This window comes from Haliotis rufescens, unplaced genomic scaffold, assembly GCF_023055435.1.
Source record: "Haliotis rufescens isolate VD_foot unplaced genomic scaffold, xgHalRufe1.0.p SCAF_18, whole genome shotgun sequence".
Taxonomy (NCBI): Eukaryota; Metazoa; Mollusca; class Gastropoda; order Lepetellida; family Haliotidae; genus Haliotis; species Haliotis rufescens.
In genome coordinates, this window is record NW_025963868.1 from 25360001 (window position 1) to 25380060 (window position 20060).

Sequence of the window (20060 nt, forward strand, 5' to 3'; positions counted from 1 at the left end):
TGTATTTGAACTCTGTTTAACGATTTTATCTCGTTATGGGAAGATAAAATTATTAGATACAATACTGAATTCACCACTACAGTGGATTCATTGTTTCACATGACCCCACGTTGTGCCTTTGTCAGTGACACAGACTACTATTCTCCCTGGGATGTTTTTTTTAGAATTCTCCAATATTTCAAGCCTCTTCTATTTCAGCATGACTTGCCACAAGGTCTTCTGATCTCTGTGAGACGTAGACAGGACAAACCATGACGTTGCATTTTCATTTCATTTTTCAAAGCCTTGTTGAGAGAATTTACATGACTACCACGAAGGCTGATAATCTCTGTATCATGAAAAGCCAGAATGTGCATATCAGGTGTGACGTCCTTACTCTGATACACCTGTCCAAACATTTTACCCAACCCTTGGATTTTTTTTGGTCAAAAGAGACATCCTCAGAAGTTTCAAAACTTTCAGTGAAACCTCTCAAGAGAAATCTACCTGACTCCTTGTTATTTCTAAAGTGGAAGTCAATGCCACAGCTGCAAACAAATGTTTCAAACTTATAAACATTCTTACAATTCCCTTTGTCATACATGCTTGTACATCTGTCAATATGATCAAGAACTCTGAAGTATGCGATCAAATGTTTGACAAGGTGATCCGACAGCCTCAGACGTAAGTGCAATTTATGCAGCACTGTTTTTACAAGTGCAAAGACGTCAAACAACAGAGGATTAACACAGTTGTACCCCTTAGACAGTTCAATGTATCTATAATAGTTATTTATGCTTTGTGTGCATTTATATATTTCATACCAACTGCACAGATAACAAAACTGTCATCAGAGCTGGTGACAGTTTAATCAGAAAATGTTGCTTCACAAGGACTGTCGTAGATTTGTCTGAAATATGAATAGATTTTGAAAGCGTTAAATTTGACAAACATGAAATGAACCCTGGCAAGAATTGAATGAATGGGAGGTGCATCCTTTGGATGCACAGAAAGCACTTGCAGTTTCAGACACGAAAGTGACCAAACGTTAACTAGAGTTATCTCCCTTAACCGAATCACTCTTCCCTTTCTCTAGTAATAAATGGGCACGTCCATGATACAAGACGTCCGCCTACCATGTTTTCCTGGTGAAAGAGTACATAATGATCGTAATGAATTAATCTAGGAAGACACTATGAAAGATTTCAAGGCATAACCAAATGTCAAGGTCAACGAAATGAATTTTTATGAGAACTTCAAATCAGATCATCAGCCGTTAGGACATCTCTTTTCCCCGCTCATTACGACTTTGTTATCATCAAGACCTTGTTGTTGTTTTTTGTTGTTAATGCTTTGTTAGGGTGTCTATGATTATGTTCAAGTATAGCCATGTGTTTTCTGCCAATGGACAATATGGGTTAGTCGAGGAAACGTGCATGTCCTAAAATAGGTCACCATTTCATCAAGGCCAGTGAAACAAATGTTTTGATATGAATGGCAGCCAGGGGGAGGAACACAACAGCCAAAGGTACTGCTACAATGAGAGTGAGTGAGTGAGTTCAATTAAAGGTCACGTGTGCAATATTTAAGCCATAATGTGACTTTATCAAATCTGTCGACGAAGGACAGTATAATAACTAGCAATATATCACAGTTTTACTTAAAACTAGTTGTAGAACATTACAATATCCAATATCCAACATCCACAAATTACCAACTTGCAATAGCTATTTTCCATATCTTAGATTTGAATATTTCTGTAAATCAGCATCATAAACATAATTGACATGGCATAATTAGTGTAAACGTATTAGGAACTTTACAAGTAGTCATTGCCTCTTTAAATGCCGATAAAACGTTGTGACTTCGTTTGAATATTTATCGGACTCTGATACAAATTACCAATTTGCAATAGCTATTTTCCATATCTTAGATTTGAATATTTCTGTAAATCAGCATCATAAAAAGAAAGACAATCTGCGATGCCGTTTCGTCTCTAGCGCCGTGCTAAATCGCCATGATACACAGGCCATAAAATTAGGCAATACTTGAACAAATAACTTCCGTTGCGGACTAAACGTTAGTAGTCTTACGCTTATAACTGTAAATATATATTTAAATGTCTAGAAGTGGTCTACAAGTGGAGTACACTTTCCAGACTTGGCAACATTAAAGTGATTATAATATCTGAACATTCCAACATTAAACCTGGTCTACAAGTGGGGTATAATGTCTGGACAATGTGACTTTAAAGAAGGTCTACAAGTGGAGTATACGTTCTAGGCTTGGCAGCATTAAACCTGGTCTACAAGTGATTATAATATCTGAACATTCCAACATTAAACCTGGTCTACAAGTGGGGTATAATGTCTGGACAATGTGACTTTAAAGCAGGTCTACAAGTGGAGTATACGTTCTAGACTTGGCAACATTAAACCTGGTCTACAAGTGGTTATAATATCTGAACATTCCAACATTAAACCTGGTCTACAAGTGATTATAATATCTGAACATTCCAACATTAAACCTGGTCTACAAATGGGGTTTAATGTCTGGACATTCATCTACAAGTGGGGTATAATGTCTGGATAATGTGACATTAAAGCAGGTCTACAAGTGGAGTATACTTTCCAGGCTTGGCAACATTAAACCTGGTCTACAAGTGATTATAATATCTGAACATTCCAACATTAAACCACCTGGTCTACAAGTGGGGTATAATGTCTGGACAATGTGACATTAAAGCAGGTCTACAAGTGGAGTATACTTTCCAGACTTGGCAACATTAAACCTGGTCCACAATGATTATAATATCTGGACATTCCAACATTAAACCTGGTCTACAAATGGGGTATAATGTCTGGACATTCATCTACAAGTGGGGTATAATGTCTGGACAATGTGACATTAAAGCAGGTCTACAAGTGGAGTATACTTTCCAGGCTTGGCAAAATTAAACCTGGTCCACAATGATTATGATATCTGGACATTCAACTACAAGTGGGCTATAATGTCTGGACAATGTGACATTAAAGCAGGTCTACAAGTAGATATAATATCTGAATATCGCAACATTAAACGTGGCCTACAATTGGTTATAATATCTGGACATGGCATAGTTAGTGTAAACGTATTAGGAACTTTTCAAGTAGTCATTGCCTCTTTAAATGCCGATAAAACGTTGTGATTTCGTTTGAATATTTATCAAACTCTGATACAAATTTTATCGAATTGGCCCTCGAATTGATGACACTATCCAGTACATAATAAACAACGAATACACACACACTCACAAAAGGTTTGATCATCTTTGACTTTCACGACGATTGAACAAATAGTGACCACACTGAAAAGGATGCACAGCAGTGAAATCATGGCTAAATGTTGACACCCGTTTTTTCGTTATCCATTGTAAATAGGGACACTGGTTGTAATTTGAAATGTTCTCGATCTGGATCTGGAAGTGACCACCTCCGTGGTATTGTGGATAGTGCATACGCAAGGTTGCATTCCTTGGACGTGTCATACCAACATATGTTAATATAATATACCTGTGATTACACTACCAGGCGCTCGGCATAAGTATATCCATGTATTTTAGAATCTGGTAACATTTAATTCTGGAACTTTAAAAATCGACATATCCTTTCATTTGATATTCACTGACCAACCGACAAAAATACTGACACAAACTACAGACAGACTTATCAGACATTCAACCATTTGACACCTCTAGAAGCACGCTCTAGGATATTTTAATGTACTCGTGTAGTGTTCGTACTGATATATGAGGGGTATTGTTGTATAATTGTCGTGAACGGTTTTAAGATAAGCACATTATTTTATTTCTCAGTAATGTTACCCTAGATTGTGGAAATAGTATATATTTCTTACAAATTAGGTGATATTTGAAAAGGTTCATTCCTAAGCTGAACACATCAGAAGATTCCATTCGATTTTGTCAGTCGAATTAGGATGGACAGTGAGTGAGTGAGTTGTTTTTAACAGTATTCCAGTTATATCACGGCGTGTCAGCTTAAAGGGGGAGGAAAACCTGAAGTGATGCATGTCTTAGACGTTTACCACTTCGATGAAATTCACGGGCACGGGTATGGTGCTGACAAACCTAGAAACATAATCGGGGCGAATCGGGATTCGAACCCACAATCATAGGTTTCTTGTGTGCCCAAGGGTCGAAATTCTCAACCAAGTGTCTCTTTATATCAAATGTATCAACACGAGTCAATAGAAGTTTAAAACTTTGTGTTGATATATTTGATATCAAAAGACCAGAGGGCGAGGATATATTTCAACTGTGGCATTTTGTAAACAGTCACGACTTGTGTTGAGTGCACAAAATGATCTCACAACTCTCAGTGTCAGAGAGTAGTGATGCCAATTGGTTATGACGTCATTGCCAAGCATTTCATTGCAATGATATCTCATGGCTATAGGCTATACCGCTCAATTTTGCTGAAGCGATATCTCCTGTTTTAATAATGTCCAGTTTAACCTCGGGATCACGGAATAAACTTCAACAGAAAAACTAAAACATCATGGAGGCCACTGACAAAATACAAAATTTATTCCATATTTGTCATGATAAAATCAGAATATTTCAAAACAAACAGCTTTTCTTAAAGATAATATCAACAACACCGTTGAATGACATTTCGATGCAACAGTAATAAAGATTTCATACATTTATTTGGAGGCAGGAACAATAAAAGGCACTAACAATACTCCACAACTTCATTTCTTTGACTCCTATTTAGAGAACCATTTCCTGAACGCCTGTAACTTTAATCGTAGCCCTGATGGACTTTTAGTTCTTTCAGTAAGAGCAATATATTTGTTGTGACGTTTAAGAATTTGTTCCATTACCTTGAAAACACTGTCATCCTTCTCAGCTGATATCTCCACATGTCCGTGCTCCCATTCACAGCTGATATTGAGGTCCCTATAAACCCTCTCGATCTGGTCAACAGATTGACCAATGTCTGTCTTGTTAGCCGCAAACACAATAGGAACGTTTGCTCCTTTCTGTTTCAGAATCCTTTCTCTTATGTTGACTGCCACCTGAAAGGAAGCATCGTCTGTGATTGAGTAGACAAGAAGGTAAACATCGCTTGTTGGTACTCGTTGCAGAAAGGACGTTCTACCCGAAGATGCTTCTTGAACTTGTATGTGCAGGGTCTTTCCACCGATGCCCAGGACATCTTCTGTAGTCTGTCGAGAAATTGAAGTGGCGCTATCTCTCCAACAGTCTTCCAATCTAGAACTGAGAGTGCGCTTCCCTACACCGTGATCACCCATCACTAAGAGATTAAGAGATTTAGCATCTCCTTTATCACAGCATTCTTGGTTAAAGTTTGATTTCTCAGCCATGATAGAAATTTGAAATTCTTCACTTCTGTTCTTGAGCCTCAATCAGGAATAGTGTTACCTGGTAGAATCCAGCAGAATTTATACTTTTTGTTGGTCACGCGTCACGTTCACCTTTTACCTGAGGTGTTGAATATCCATAAGACGTAAGTCAGCGTGATGAAGGGGGCAACACATCGTTTGATTTGCGTGTTGATTCCCAAATTGAAACGCAAATATAAACCCCCAAATCGGTACGTACAGTGAGTGAGTGAGTTGGGTTCAACGCCACTTTTAACAGTATTTCAGTTATATCACGGCGTGTCAGCTGAATGTGAGAGGAAAGCCCGAAATGATGCAAGTTTCAGACGTTTTATAATTATCACTTCTGTGAAACCCACGAGCACGGGTATGGTGCTCACAAACCTAGAAACATAATCGGGGGACTCGGACCGACAATCATAGGTTTCTAGACGACTTGGCCACCCGTGTCCCCTGGTACATACAGAACTAAATCAGTTGCTAACTACACAAGATCATATAGAATCAGGCGCAAGAATATTTCCAAGTGTATCGGACCAGCTGGCTGCTAATATCATGTCTTTCTGTGTACATGCATCGTCAGTAGTCAATGCTGTTGATAGTTCTTAACTAATTACAAATTATACAAGTGATACTGGTTTTCTAAAACAAAGATGGTATAGCGGAGAGTATCATAAAGTATGTACACTGGATATATCCGTTCTTTTGTTGTGTTTCAGAATCTATTTGAAACAATAGGAATCAGACAGCAGAACTAGAGCTATAAACAGAAACACTTTGAAAACGCTTTCTCAACCTTGACTTGCTGGAAAAGAAAACGATTTTAGCAGAAAATGTTTACTCGCTTGACAAAAACGATGACTGTTCGACAAAAGACATTATGTCTGATCATCTTATGCCAAAATATACAGAACAACTCAATTTGTTGGCATACATTAGAATACCTCCCACAGCGAGCACGGAGGCTAAGAAATATATTTGAAATACAGTATACTGTGTACCATTATAATAATGATGTATAGTTTTGTGTGCGTGTGTGCGTGCGTGCGTGCGTGCGTGCGTTCGTGCGTGCGTGCGTGCGTGCGTGTGTGTGTGTGTGTGTGTGTGTGTGTGTGTGTGAATGCCAAGGTAACTGTGAGCGTCATATCCATGCGAGTGTGACTTTGTAAAAAACATGTTTCAAGATCTGCGTCACACAACACCAGAACACCTGTCAACTGGCAGCCCTAAGGATGTAAACGACACTTTCAACAACACAGAGAATGAGTGAGTTAATTAAAAATGTACATCACGTCAAAATTTCTAATTTCTCAATTTACAGCACAATATGAAAAAGGGCTATAGATCGCCATCAACCAATGTTAAGCCACCATCCTGGGAACAATGTGGACTTACAATACGTCTTTTTCCCGACAGGATTTATACCATCCCTTCATGCAGGTTAAGCCATCTATATGACAAAAATACTACCTTTAAAAGGCTGACATGCATAACATAATTTGTATGACGTGGAGCTTGATTCTTTCACCACAAGGGATACAAAACGGAGGATCCTCACCTTTCAATGGTTGAGTGAGTGAGTATGGTTTTACTCCGCTTTTAACAATATTCCAGCAATATCACGGCGGGGTACACCAGATATTGGCTTCACACATTGCACCCATGTCGGGACACATAAATATTCATGGGTATATCTGTTGTGGCCAAAACAACATTGTCGCATAATGACCTCTTGAAATCTGGACTGACAACCTGAGAAGGTGTAACCGATATTTGGTTTAATTTCATATAATTTATCAATACCAATTAGGATGTCCCACTCCTTTAACATCAGATCTCTGATGTAACATCTAATAACAGGTTTATAATCTGCGCCAACATCCTAGGACTCATCTGTAAATATAGATTTATAAGAGTTATATAACAGATCGTATTGTAAATGAGTTGGTTTGTATCTGATTTCTTAAGTTGGGTTAATGTGAAGTCTACATTTGTTTTTACCATTTGCCTAGGAGCTATATCTTAAAGGTTAATTTTAGTGCCGTAAATGACAGATTTGATTCGTATTCTAAGTGGTGGAATATGATATGATTTCGTATTGAAATATCTTCGTAAAGAGGATATTAAATATGAATTAAAAGCTTGATTTTACTGATTAGAATATAATTTCGTGATGTATTGTAAGTAAAAATTTCAGACGGCGTTGTTTAAGCGATGGCTCATCCTCCTCTCCGTACAAATTATGAACAGGAGAAGTTCGAAAGGCTCCAAGGCAAAGCCTCAGGCCTTGATGGATAGTGTCTAGTTTTTGTAAATTACTTTTACATGCTCCAGCATTGACGATGGCGCCGAATTGAAGTTTAGAACGGATCAGTCATCTGTATACGTGTGAAAGGGTTGACTCATCTCATCCCTACTTTGATTTAGATACAACTTCCAACAAATCAAAGGCCTTCAGACATTCAGCTTTAAGTGGATTAATATGTGGTAAGAACGTGTAATGGCTATCAAAGATGAGTCCCAAGAACTTGGCATCTTTTACAGCTTTGATAGGGGTGCCACACTAATATAATTCTAATCGTACGAAATGATCAATAGTACTTCTATGTTTCCAGAAACCACATTGAACATTACCAACAAGATTACAGATACCAAACTTACCGTCCAAGCACCCCCCAAGGGTCCATGAACATAAATGTATTATTACCTCAGCGAAGGTTACTGAACGAATTGACAGAAGCGCCCAGAAAAGGACACATTTCAATTCAGATTTGAAATGTTGCCGCTTTGGCTTGTCGGAACCTTTCGGTGAATGAAATGTAACATGATATAAAATGTCAATGTATGAGAATAACCAGTCTTGATTATCCGCCGAAACAGATTCCAAAAGGGCAAATAGCTGTGAATAAATATATGATGTGACGACAGCAGGGATGTGTCGCCTCGTGGTGGTGAGGTGAGGTGAGGTGAAATTGAGTTTAACGTCGCGTCCAAGATTATTGCACTTATATAGCGACGTGCATGCACGTGTATGTGTGTGTGTGGCTGCTTGTACTAGTCCGGACTGATGCCGATTTATAGTGCTAGCTCACTGAGATACCATGCCGCAGTTTAACATGAATACCCCACTCAGACACAGTATACTGACTCCGAGCCGACCAGTCCTTGTTTTAGCCCCTTAATGCCGAGCGCCAGACAGGGTAACAACAAGTACAATCTTTTAACGTCTTTTTGTATGACGCGGCCCGGGATCGAACCCTGGACCTTCCGCTCTCCGGGCGGACGCTCTACCACAAGACCACGGAGGCGGTCGCCTCGTGGTGGTAATTTGGTAAATGTGGAGGATGTGTAAATAATGTCCGTACTTCCATTACACCCATGACCGTGACACGCTCGTGCACAGGTGCATTGCCCAACGATGCGAGTCATGAAAAGTTCATAACATGTTGATCGGTTGGTTGGTTGGTTTGTCACTCAGCAATATTCCAGCTATATGACGGCGGTCTGTAAATAATTGAGTCTGGACCAGACAATCCAGTGATTAATATCATGAGCATCGATCCACGCAATTGGGATCGATGACATGCATCAACCAAGTCAGCGAGCCTGACCACCTGATCCCGTTAGTCGCCTCTTACGACAAGCACAGTCGCCTTTTACGGCACGCATGGGTTGCTGAAGACCTATTCTACAACGGATCTTCACGGGTCAGTAGTCTTAGTGTTCACTTGTCCCGCCTAATAGGCCATTTACATATATCCGTGTTTTTCCCGTATCCGCAAAAGTCGCTTTTGCAGTAAATGTGCTGGGGTATCTCAACCTGTCCGTATCAGTATCGTTACATTTTGGATACGTGTCCCGCATCCGTGTGTGTTTTTTATCACTTATCGATTTTTGCGGATGGACCTGCGGATGGAGAAGCCCCTGTTGTAACGTTAAATAATAATGTGAGCCCTGTGGAATTCACTTTGTACATCTATGTTGCCTTAGTGTGAATACGTGTGGAAATAACTGCGGACAAGTGTAAAGGTCAATACGGATGCACGTCACGGATACGGATGAGGGGGGCGAAAAAATCAGTTTGGTGTGAGCCCGACCTTAGCGGGATTCATTGCCCAGATAATGTGAAGACAAATTTCGGTGTCTCCAAGTTTGATAAATTTTGAAGATCACCTGAAGATTCCGGGTTGAATTGGTGTCTTCGGGAACAAATGCTTGTAGTAAGAGGCGACTAACGTGATCGGGTGGTCAGGCTCGCTGACTTGGTTGATACATGTCATGTATCCTAATTGCGTCGACCGATGTCAATCACTGGATTGTCTGTTCCTGAATCGATTATATACAGACCACCGTCGCATAGCTTGAGTATTGCTGAGTACGGCGCTAAACAAACAAACAAATAAACAAACAAACAGAGGAGCTGCGAAATATCGTGGTAGAGAATGGGAATGGGGTTTGTGTGGTGGGGGATGACAAACAAATAAACAAACATCCGTCAAAATTGTTACTTCATGCATCAGATTGCGAAACGCCACCATCAGTGTATTGTTAAGCCACCATATATATATATATCAAGTATCATATATATATATATATATATATATATATATATATATCTATATCTATATCTATATCTATATATATATATAGATATCGCTGCATGGCTGCAATAATGCCGATGCGACGTTAACTATTAACTATAACGTTTAACTCACTCACTATATCAAGTAATGTAACCACTCATATACAACAATTCTCACAAACTTTAATTGCATGTCATTATTTAATCGCGAATTTTTAACTAAGTTATTGAAATAAGCCATTTAGCACTACCCAAGGTCCATCACGTTATGTCTGGTGCGATGTTTGTTGAAAGTATTGACAGAAGCGCCATGAAAATGACATTCTTCTGTATGATATGAAATGAAGCCATTGCCGAAACCATTCGATGAATGAAATGAAACATTTAAATAAAACAGTGCAAGAGAAGAATCAGTCTTGATTATCCGCCGTATAGGGCCAACTAGCGATGGAAATGAGATAAATGACCACTGAAAATCAGTGATGACACCAGGTGTTCACTGACACTAATATTCATGTAAGATATGGTAAAACATGACATCACTCTATGAGACGGGTTGACATATTTCAATGCTCACCTGACACAAACTTAGGTAATGCCCTTATATGACACCAATAATGTCACCGATGTGACTAAAAATATTGACTCACTCACTCACTCCGGGGGGACATGACATCCAGACAGGTAATGATATATCAATACATCAACAATAGTGACAGGCTGGCATGACATCGAGACAGTTGATGATATATCTATACATCAACAATGGTGACAGGCTTGCATGACATCCAGACAGGTGATTATATATCTATACATCAACAATAGTGACAGGCTGACATGACATCCAGACAGGTAATGATATATCAATACATCAACAATACTGACAGGCTGGCATGACATCCAGACAGGTGATGATATATCAATACATCAACAATAGTGACAGGCTGGCATGACATCCAGACAGGTGATGATATATCAATACATCAACAATAGTGACAGGCTGGCATGACATCCAGACAGGTGATGATATATCAATACATCAACAATAGTGACAGGCTGGCATGACATCCAGACAGGTGATGATATATCAATACATCAACAATGGTGACAGGCTGACATGACATCCAGACAGGTAATGATATATCAATACATCAACAATAGTGACAGGCTGGCATGACATCCAGACAGGTGATGATATATCAATACATCAACAATGGTGACAGGTTGACATGACATCCAGACAGGTGATGATATATCAATACATCAACAATAGTGACAGGCTGGCATGACATCCAGACAGGTGATGATATATCAATACTTCAAGAATGGGCACAGGCTGACATGACATCCAGACAAGTGATGATATATCAATACATCAACAATGGGCACAGGCTGACATGACAGCCAGACAGGTGATGATATATCAATACATCAACAATGGTGACAGGCTGGCATGACATCCAGACAGGTGATGATATATCTATACATCAAGTTGAAGTTCCTACTTATCTTGGATCATCTTCTACATAATACACGCTTTCAGTTAAGGGTGTACTCTTAGTACACCCTAAGTACATACGTACATTATGCTTCCATCGCAGTCCGACAAAACATGTCATTCGTGTGTGAACAGCAGTTTGTCACGACCAACTCAAAACACGCACTACCGACAAAATAATAAAGTTCCTGGACATTCGTTTCGGATGATGTAAGAGCAATTGTCCTATGGAAAACCCTGGAAAATACTGCTACGTGCAAAACTACAATTGCACAAGCTGACCACTGATTTGTTTGTCTGAGTCAAAAATCGATTATTTACAGACCGCCGCGATGTAGCTGGATTATTGCCCAGTGCTGTGGTAAACCACAAACAAACAAGCAGTATGATGACAACAGGCTGTCGCGAACCCCAAAATCGTGTCTCGCACTGACATTGTCAGCATATGCTTCATATGGGAGCACGGGTTGCCCAGTCGTCTAAGGCGCGGCAATGTGCGAGTCAGAATTGAGTTCATTGGGGACGCCAGAAATCTATGATCGTGGGTTCGAATTCCAGTTTGCCCAGATAATGTTTCTAGGTATGCAACAGTCGGTTTAATGTTCCTGGGGGTGCAGGCCGTGTTCAGGTGCCCCCACTCTCATTCGTCCATCAGTGACGTGGAGTAGTTTTTGACCAATGGATCCGTCTCCAAGTTCTCAGATTCAAGTTCTGTCGCGCAATACATCATGACAAACGAGCAGCTTTGTGGTGATCTGTCAACAAGGGACGCTTTATGAGTGAGTGAGTGAGATTGGTTTTACGCCGCTTTTAGCAATATTCCAGCAATATCACGGCGGGGGACACCAGAAATGGGCTTCACGCATTGTACCCATGTCGGGATTCGAACCCGGGTCTTCGGCGTGACGAGCGAACGCCTTAACCACTAGGCTACCCGACCGCCCGGGACGCTTTATGACTCGTCTAGCCCTCGGTCCTGCTGCTTTCATTCGGTTCCTGGCGGTTCTGGTGCTGAAGCGACGATTGGGCAACCACAGCTGTTTCAGACGAGTACTTGTCAAAAAGGGTTCTCGGCGGATGAGACGAAGAAGGTCCCTGTCTTCGCGATGTGTCGTCACAGGAGGTCTTCCGGATCTGGGACGGTCCTGTACATCACCGGTCTGAGCATGTTTCTCGACGAAACGGCTTACGACAGTGTGAAGATACCCCACATTCCGACCAATGGCATTACGAGACATTCCTGCGTTATGCATGCCGATTATTTGCCATCTGATACCCTTTTTAAACTTCTCTCGACATGAGATCTCAAATTGTGATAGAAATGATCTTTTAAAGTTTTTTGTACCTTGAAACGCTATGTTGGTCATACAATACATAGGACAGACCACAGTAATTAAGTATTTGCCTGACATTTCTTATCTAGGCGTTTTGTTCATTATTTGATACAAATTGCAAATGCTCAAACTTATAGATAACTTGCGGATAAGCTCCGTACTATAAACCGTTAATCCTATTTTATTTTTTATTTTTATTTTTTGCTGACTTTGTTTTTCCAAACGTTCAACAACTGCTAAATAAATGGTGCATACCCTTATATCCATACTTCCCATTGGCCAATGAGTCAGTTAGCCTCCTACTGAGGCAATGCATACATGAAACATAAGCAATATACGTTGAAAGATAAATGAACTAATTTTTGAATTTAATCAATCTAATAAAACATTACTTACACAAACTTTTTTTCACAACTAATTGATATTCATTTTCGTCATTTTATTAATATTCTTCTGTTAAAGATAGTTATCGTGCTGCAGATCTGTCTCTTCTGTCCCAGCTGATTTGTGGTTTGAAGCTATTGCAGCTATTGAAGCTGTGGAAGCCTCTGAGATTGATATGCCTGCAATTGATCTTTTCAATGTTTCCTATGTTGTGTCGACCTGGGTGGGTGATGATGCCAGCTTGAAAGTAGATATTTGGAACAACTAGGGCAATGAAGGTCCTAGGACAAGTGATCATCTCCAATGATGGCACAGTCAACTGGACAACATAATGAACTCTGCTCATCCAACTCTGTTTAGTTTCAATAAGGTTTCGAAATCGTTGGAATCGTACCACACTAGACACATTTCTCAGTTGGCCCATGGTGCCAAACCCGATCCCCGTAAGAGAAGGTATGTACACGAAATAGTGACGTGTATAGCGAACTGAGAAATCTCACTCAGTGCCAAGTGTCACAGACAATTGGCTGTACGCAATCAGCGGCGAATCAACACAATCACTGGCGACGATTCAACCTTGTTAAATTTGCATTATATTAATCCTACCTATCTATGTAATTGGACCAATCTTGTCTGTAAAACAAACACTGCTAATACAAGTCAATGCAGCAATTACAGTGAGTGAGTGAGTGGGTTGGGTTTTACGCTGCTTTTAACAGTATTCCAGTTATATCACGGCTTGTCAGCTTAATGTGTGAGGAAAGCCCGAAGTGATGCAGGTCTCAGACGTTTACCACTTCGGTGAAACCCACGAGCACGGGTATGGTGCTGACAAACCTAGAAACATAATCGGGGCGAACCGGGATTCGAACCCACAACCATAGATTTCTGGCGTGCCCAAGGGACGGAACTCTGCACAGCGAATCGCGGCGCCTTAGACGACTGGGCCATCCGTGCCCCCGCAGCAATTACAGTGTTCCATACGTAAACATATCCGGCAATAGCAATCACCTTTACCAAAGTGCTATGCTTATGGTTCTTATAATTGTAAATATATATAGTGAAAGCTGTAACTAAAATAACACGAACTGGAATTATATATTATTCGAATAAAGTAATAATTTCCGATACAATTTCTGCCGACCATGGCATCAAAAAAATATGAAGTTGATTCATTGGGTACTTTTTAACTGAATATGCGTGAGGAAACGTGTATTAACGTGTATGTGTATTGTGTGTTGTATTAGCCAAGAAGCGGACGTTTTCGAGCGGAAACGTATATAACGAACAACGTATATAACGAACTGATTTCTTCGGTCCCTTGTAGTTCGTTATATCCATGTTCGACTGTATATACTAATGAACAACTTTTCAGACTTGGAAACTTCCAACAACTTCCAACACAAATCTTAGCTTCAATCTCTGGCAAAACTGAGATGGTATGTCCATCTTGTTATGGATGTTCTGTATGTTGATCATGGTAAGAAAATCAAGATTGTTGTGAACTCCTTAACAAAGAAATATGGTGTGCCGAACAGTTGTTATTAGAAAGTTTCTTTCTTTGAAAGTTAATTAAAGTTTATGTTCTGACCTGTCTACCAAATAAAGATGACTTTACCTGTCACCTGTTATTGGGGTAGTTAATCCAATAGAAACATATATATCTGTTACAAGTCGCTAAAACAACATATACAATAATACCTAATCCTACTTTAATTCAGGGGGCACGGGTGGCCAAGTCGTCTAAGGCGCCGCGATTCGCTGTGCAGAGTTCCGTCCCTTGGGCACGCCAGAAATCTATGGTTGTGGGTTCGAATCCCGGTTCGTCCCGATTATGTTTCTAGGTTTGTCAGCACCGTGCTCGTGGGTTCCACCGAAGTGGTAAACGTCTGAGACCTGCACCACTTCGGGTTTTCCTCCAACATTAAGCTGATGCGCCGCGATATAACTGGAACACTGTTAAAAGCGGCGTTAAACCCAACTCACTCACCGCTCTAATTCCCCTGAAAATCGTAGGCCAACGGGAAATAGGCCAATGGGAGGACACCAAATAAATCACACCTTCACCTTGTCCTAGTCCTCCGGACTCACTCCAACTGATAGGATATTGCATTTCCTTAAACATCAATGAGTTAAAAAGCCTTTTATAATTACTGACGCAATCACGCAAATGTAGCATTCTGTTAATTGGCCTATGAAAAATTGAATTGAACGAATTCTCCAGCCGAAAAACTAAATTAAAGGCTCGATGGTGTAACTTACTTATTGTTTTTTAGGGGGATCTCAAAGCATGGTGGTTCACTTAGAAGAAAATGAATTTAACGTCAAAGAATAAGATCGCAAGAAATTGTATAGCACCTTCTACAAAGATCAAACGCTTCCAGCAACATTGCGCAATAAGGTTCATCTAATCGCTAACACTAAACGATCCATTCTGCAACTAACGGAGCCTAGACGATTGCAACACGTTTACATGTTAGGGGCCCAAATGAGACACCAGGGGGCCCTAATGAAGCATAGGGTACATCCGACGTCGGAAATAACTGCAATCTCGCCACCACGATGACTGATAAAGTTCAAGACCAGATTAATATCCTGTGCTGCAGGCACCACGGGGTCATCGTTTTATCCAGATCAATATCCCTTGATCTTCATCTTCATCCGAATGTATGACATGACAAAAAAGGTAGGCGGTGAAACACGAATTGGTGAGGTTTCACTGTGCATAACAATGCTTTGACCACTGTTTTTTTATAACGTTTGTTAGTTTGTGGTCAAATCGAGTTTTCATGCCTGGCCGTTTATAAAGCTGTGGTGTTACTAAAAAATATGTGCTGTTCATTGCACAAATACACAAGAGTGTCTTATTTTATATAACATAGTGTTTTTATTTTTTTCAATCTGTACCACTTTGTTATTTATATGGTTTATATAGTGAAAGACGTCTCTACATTGAACGCTTGATTAATGGAACCATCAGTCATGTTCTGGCGTCTAGGGATGTGATCAATCGTGATTCTCAAATATCGGCCACGTGTTGTGACGCCCCTTCAAATCATCGTATTGCCTACAGACGTCAATGACGTACACAACGTCGTCATTGGTATAATTGTCGCTGGTCACTTTGCGCTTCCTTGATAGGCGCGGACGTCACTGGCAACGTCGATGTATTCCGATTCTCTTTTCACTTCCTTGATAGTCGCGGTCGTCACTGGCAACGTCGATGTATTCCGATTCTCTTTGCACTTCCTTGTTAGGCGCGGTCGTCACTGGCAACGTCGATGCATTCCGATTCACTTTGCACTTCCTTGATAGGCGCGGTCGTCACTGGCAACGTCGATGCATTCCGATTCACTTTGCACTTCCTTGATAGGCGCGGTCGTCACTGGCAACGTCGATGTATTCCGATTCACTTTGCACTTCCTTGATAGGCGCGGTCGTCACTGGCAACGTCGATGTATTCCGATTCACTTTGCACTTCCTTGATAGGCGCGGTCGTCACTGGCAACGTCGATGCATTCCGATTCACTTTGCACTTCCTTGATAGGCGCGGTCGTCACTGGCAACGTCGATGCATTCCGATTCACTTTGCACTTCCTTGATAGGCGCGGTCGTCACTGGCAACGTCGATGTATTCCGATTCACTTTGCACTTCCTTGATAGGCGCGGTCGTCACTGGCAACGTCGATGCATTCCGATTCACTTTGCACTTCCTTGATAGGCGCGGTCGTCACTGGCAACGTCGATGCATTCCGATTCACTTTGCACTTCCTTGATAGGCGCGGTCGTCACTGGCAACGTCGAAATGAAAGTCAACCTGAGACCTCTTGACAGATGGGGGTTGGTTATGGTGTTTGGTGGCATCATCAAACCTGACTGAACCCCACTCCATATTACCCAAGGAATTGTCACTTGACAGTACTTTCGGGACAACATACTGACACCTTTTGTTGTCTCGTTTGTTTTGTTTTCCAATGCGACAACGCCCGCGCTCACCGTCCACGAAATGTCAATGCTCACCTACAGCAGCACAACATCCATAGAATGTCATGGCCAGCCATAAACCCGGACCGTGCCCCCATTGACCACGTCTGAGGTGAGGTGAGGTGAAATGGGGTTTAACGTCGCGTCCAAGATTATTGCACTTATACAGCGACGTGCATGCACGGGTGTGTGTATGGCTGATTGTACTAGACCGGACTGATGCCGATTTATAGTGCTAGCTCACTGAGATACCATGCCGCAGTTTAACATGAATACACCACTCAGACACAGTATACTGACCCCGAGCCAACCAGTCTTTGTTTTAGCCCCTTAATGCCGAGCGCCAGACAAGGTAACACCAAGTACCACCTTTTAACGTCTTTTGGTATGACGCGGCGGGGATCCAACCCCGGACCTTCCGCTCTTCCGGCGGACGCTCTACCACTAGACCACGGAGGCGGTCCATTGTAACCATGAGGGAATAAAACGTGCGTCTTCGACGTGACGAGCGAACACTTTAACCACTAGGCTACCCCACCCCTCATCCACAAAGATTGTACACATTGATTCAGTTTGTTCAGTTTGAAGAAATAGCATGCCATTTTGATTCCATTTTGATTGCCATAGAAAATGGTAGTTATGGACAGAACGCTCTAGCAGTATTACAGCGAATGTTACGTGTATAAGAGAAACACCATGGTGAGGTGAGGCGAAATGGGGCTTAACGTCGCGTTCAAGGTTTTTGCACTTTATGGCGCTGTGCACGCAGTATACTCCGAGTCGACCATTCCTTGTGTTATTCCTTTCATACAGACCACGTGTGAGACATGATAGGGGGACATGTGCATCAAGGTCAAAGGTCGCCGATTAATTGGCCAGACACTGCACCAGAAAGACTCCCTCAAAACGCCATCGGGAGACTCTTACACAATGTGCCTCGTCGAGGGAATGAATGGTTCGAAAAATCGTGGCGGTATTATGCACTAATGGTTAATAACGTCAATTTTGAAATTTCCCATCTTACGCCTCTGGTACTTCAAGATTTTTGGCGGCCATAACATCTACTGCTATGCTTCACTACCGGTTATAATGTGTTCCCAATTCGTTCATTATTATCATGAAACTATCTATTAATAGAAACTAATATCTTTTGAAAGATTAAAGCGTATTTCAAGGTACCCTCTATGGTTTTGAGAGTACTTGTATATTTACATTGTAAAACGTCAACGCCAGAGAAAACCTCAGTCTCGATTATCCGACGAAACAAAATTAATTCAATTAATTCAGTTGGGCGTAAAGGGAAAATAGCGGTAAAAATAATACTGACTGACTGAGTATGGTTTTACGCCGCTTTTAGCAATATTCCAGCAATATCTCGGCGGGGGACACCAGAAATGGGCTTCACACATTGTATCCATGTGGTAATAATAATAATTATGAATCACGGGATATGTGTGATGATGATACCGGGTGTTCGAGATGAGTGGAAGCATGTCCTGACCTACCGGTCTCACTCCCTGACTCACTCCCTGACTCCCTGACTCACGCCCTGAATCACTGACTGACTGACTGACTGACTGACTGACTGACTGACTGACTGACTCACTGACTGACTGACTCACTGACTCACTCACTCACTCACTCACTCACTCACTCACTCACTCACTCACTCACTCACTCACTCACTCGATTGTTCTGTATGTCAGGGAATGACTAATTTAGATCATATGAACTCTTGTTTCTCAGTCCGTTGTTTTCACCGGGAAAATATGAACGATGCCCTCTTTGCGGATAACATTAAACAATCCTCTTATCTCGGCCAAAAGAAGAAAGATTATGATCAAGATTGTCTTCCTTTTAGGGTGTAATAATAATGAAACAATTTTAGGGTGTAATAATTATGAAACAATTTTAGGGTGTAATAATTATGAAACAATTTTAGGGTGTAATAATTATGAAACAATTTTAGGGTGTAATAATTATGAAACAATTTTAGGGTGTAATAATTATGAAACAATTTTAGGGTGTAATAATTATGAAACAAATTTAGGGTGTAATAATTATGAAACAATTTTAGAGTGTAATAATTATGTTATTACGTGACAACACTCTTTCATTTTAGGAAGCAATTGTGCGAAATCATTAATCATTCATTCATAACTTATTTATCAGCAATAGGGCTTAAAACTACTTTCGAGACTGGCACCTAATGGAAGCATCGAGAAGAAGAGCCGTCCATTCTAGACGTAGACGTAAGTTTATAACAAACTTACATAAAAAGTACGTGCTTGTTGCCTGACAAATCACAGCAGTACTCCTGCCATGCGATCGGATGGACAAGCTCGCTGACTTGGCTGATGCATGTCATCGCATCCCGATTACTTAGTAAATCCGTTATGTCCAAAAATAATTAGTTGTTTTGAAACTTTCGCATCTAGATCAGGAGTATCTACATTTCATTTTTGTTTGTTTGTTTCTACTAGAAATGCATATACATTTAAATTGTCAAATTGTCTTGACATGATGAGTATATTACTGATATATCCTTCTGTATTGAACGTCACGCTATGGCTGAAAGCCTTTGCGACGTAAAACTTCATATTTCCATCCCATTCCTTTTGTATTCCTTTTGTATTTTATACTACTACTGCTGCCACTGTGGTTATTACCACTGTTATTACATTACCTCTATTACATGTCAATCATCATAGAAGTTATCCAATAATTATATAATATGCTGTACAGCTGTAAATGATATTGTTTATCTGTATGTGTATATGGGCCAATGGCCTTTCATACGATAAAGATTGATTGATTGATTGCGTGGATCGATGCTCATGATGTCAATCACTGGAATATTGCAGAGTGCGGCGTTAAGCAACAATCAAACAAC

The 20060-nt window shown here is 40.7% G+C and overlaps 1 protein-coding gene across 1 annotated transcript in view; it reads right to left on the reverse strand.

The window, feature by feature from the left end:
* LOC125381439 (serine/arginine repetitive matrix protein 5-like) overlaps window positions 1–20060 on the reverse strand; it is a 44103-nt gene that overhangs the window by 18742 nt on the left and 5301 nt on the right. Inside the window, exon 3 of the mRNA XM_048397973.1 lies at window positions 4864–5058. Coding sequence (XP_048253930.1) covers window positions 4864–5058 — 195 coding nt within the window. The remainder of the gene's footprint in view (window positions 1–4863; window positions 5059–20060) is intronic.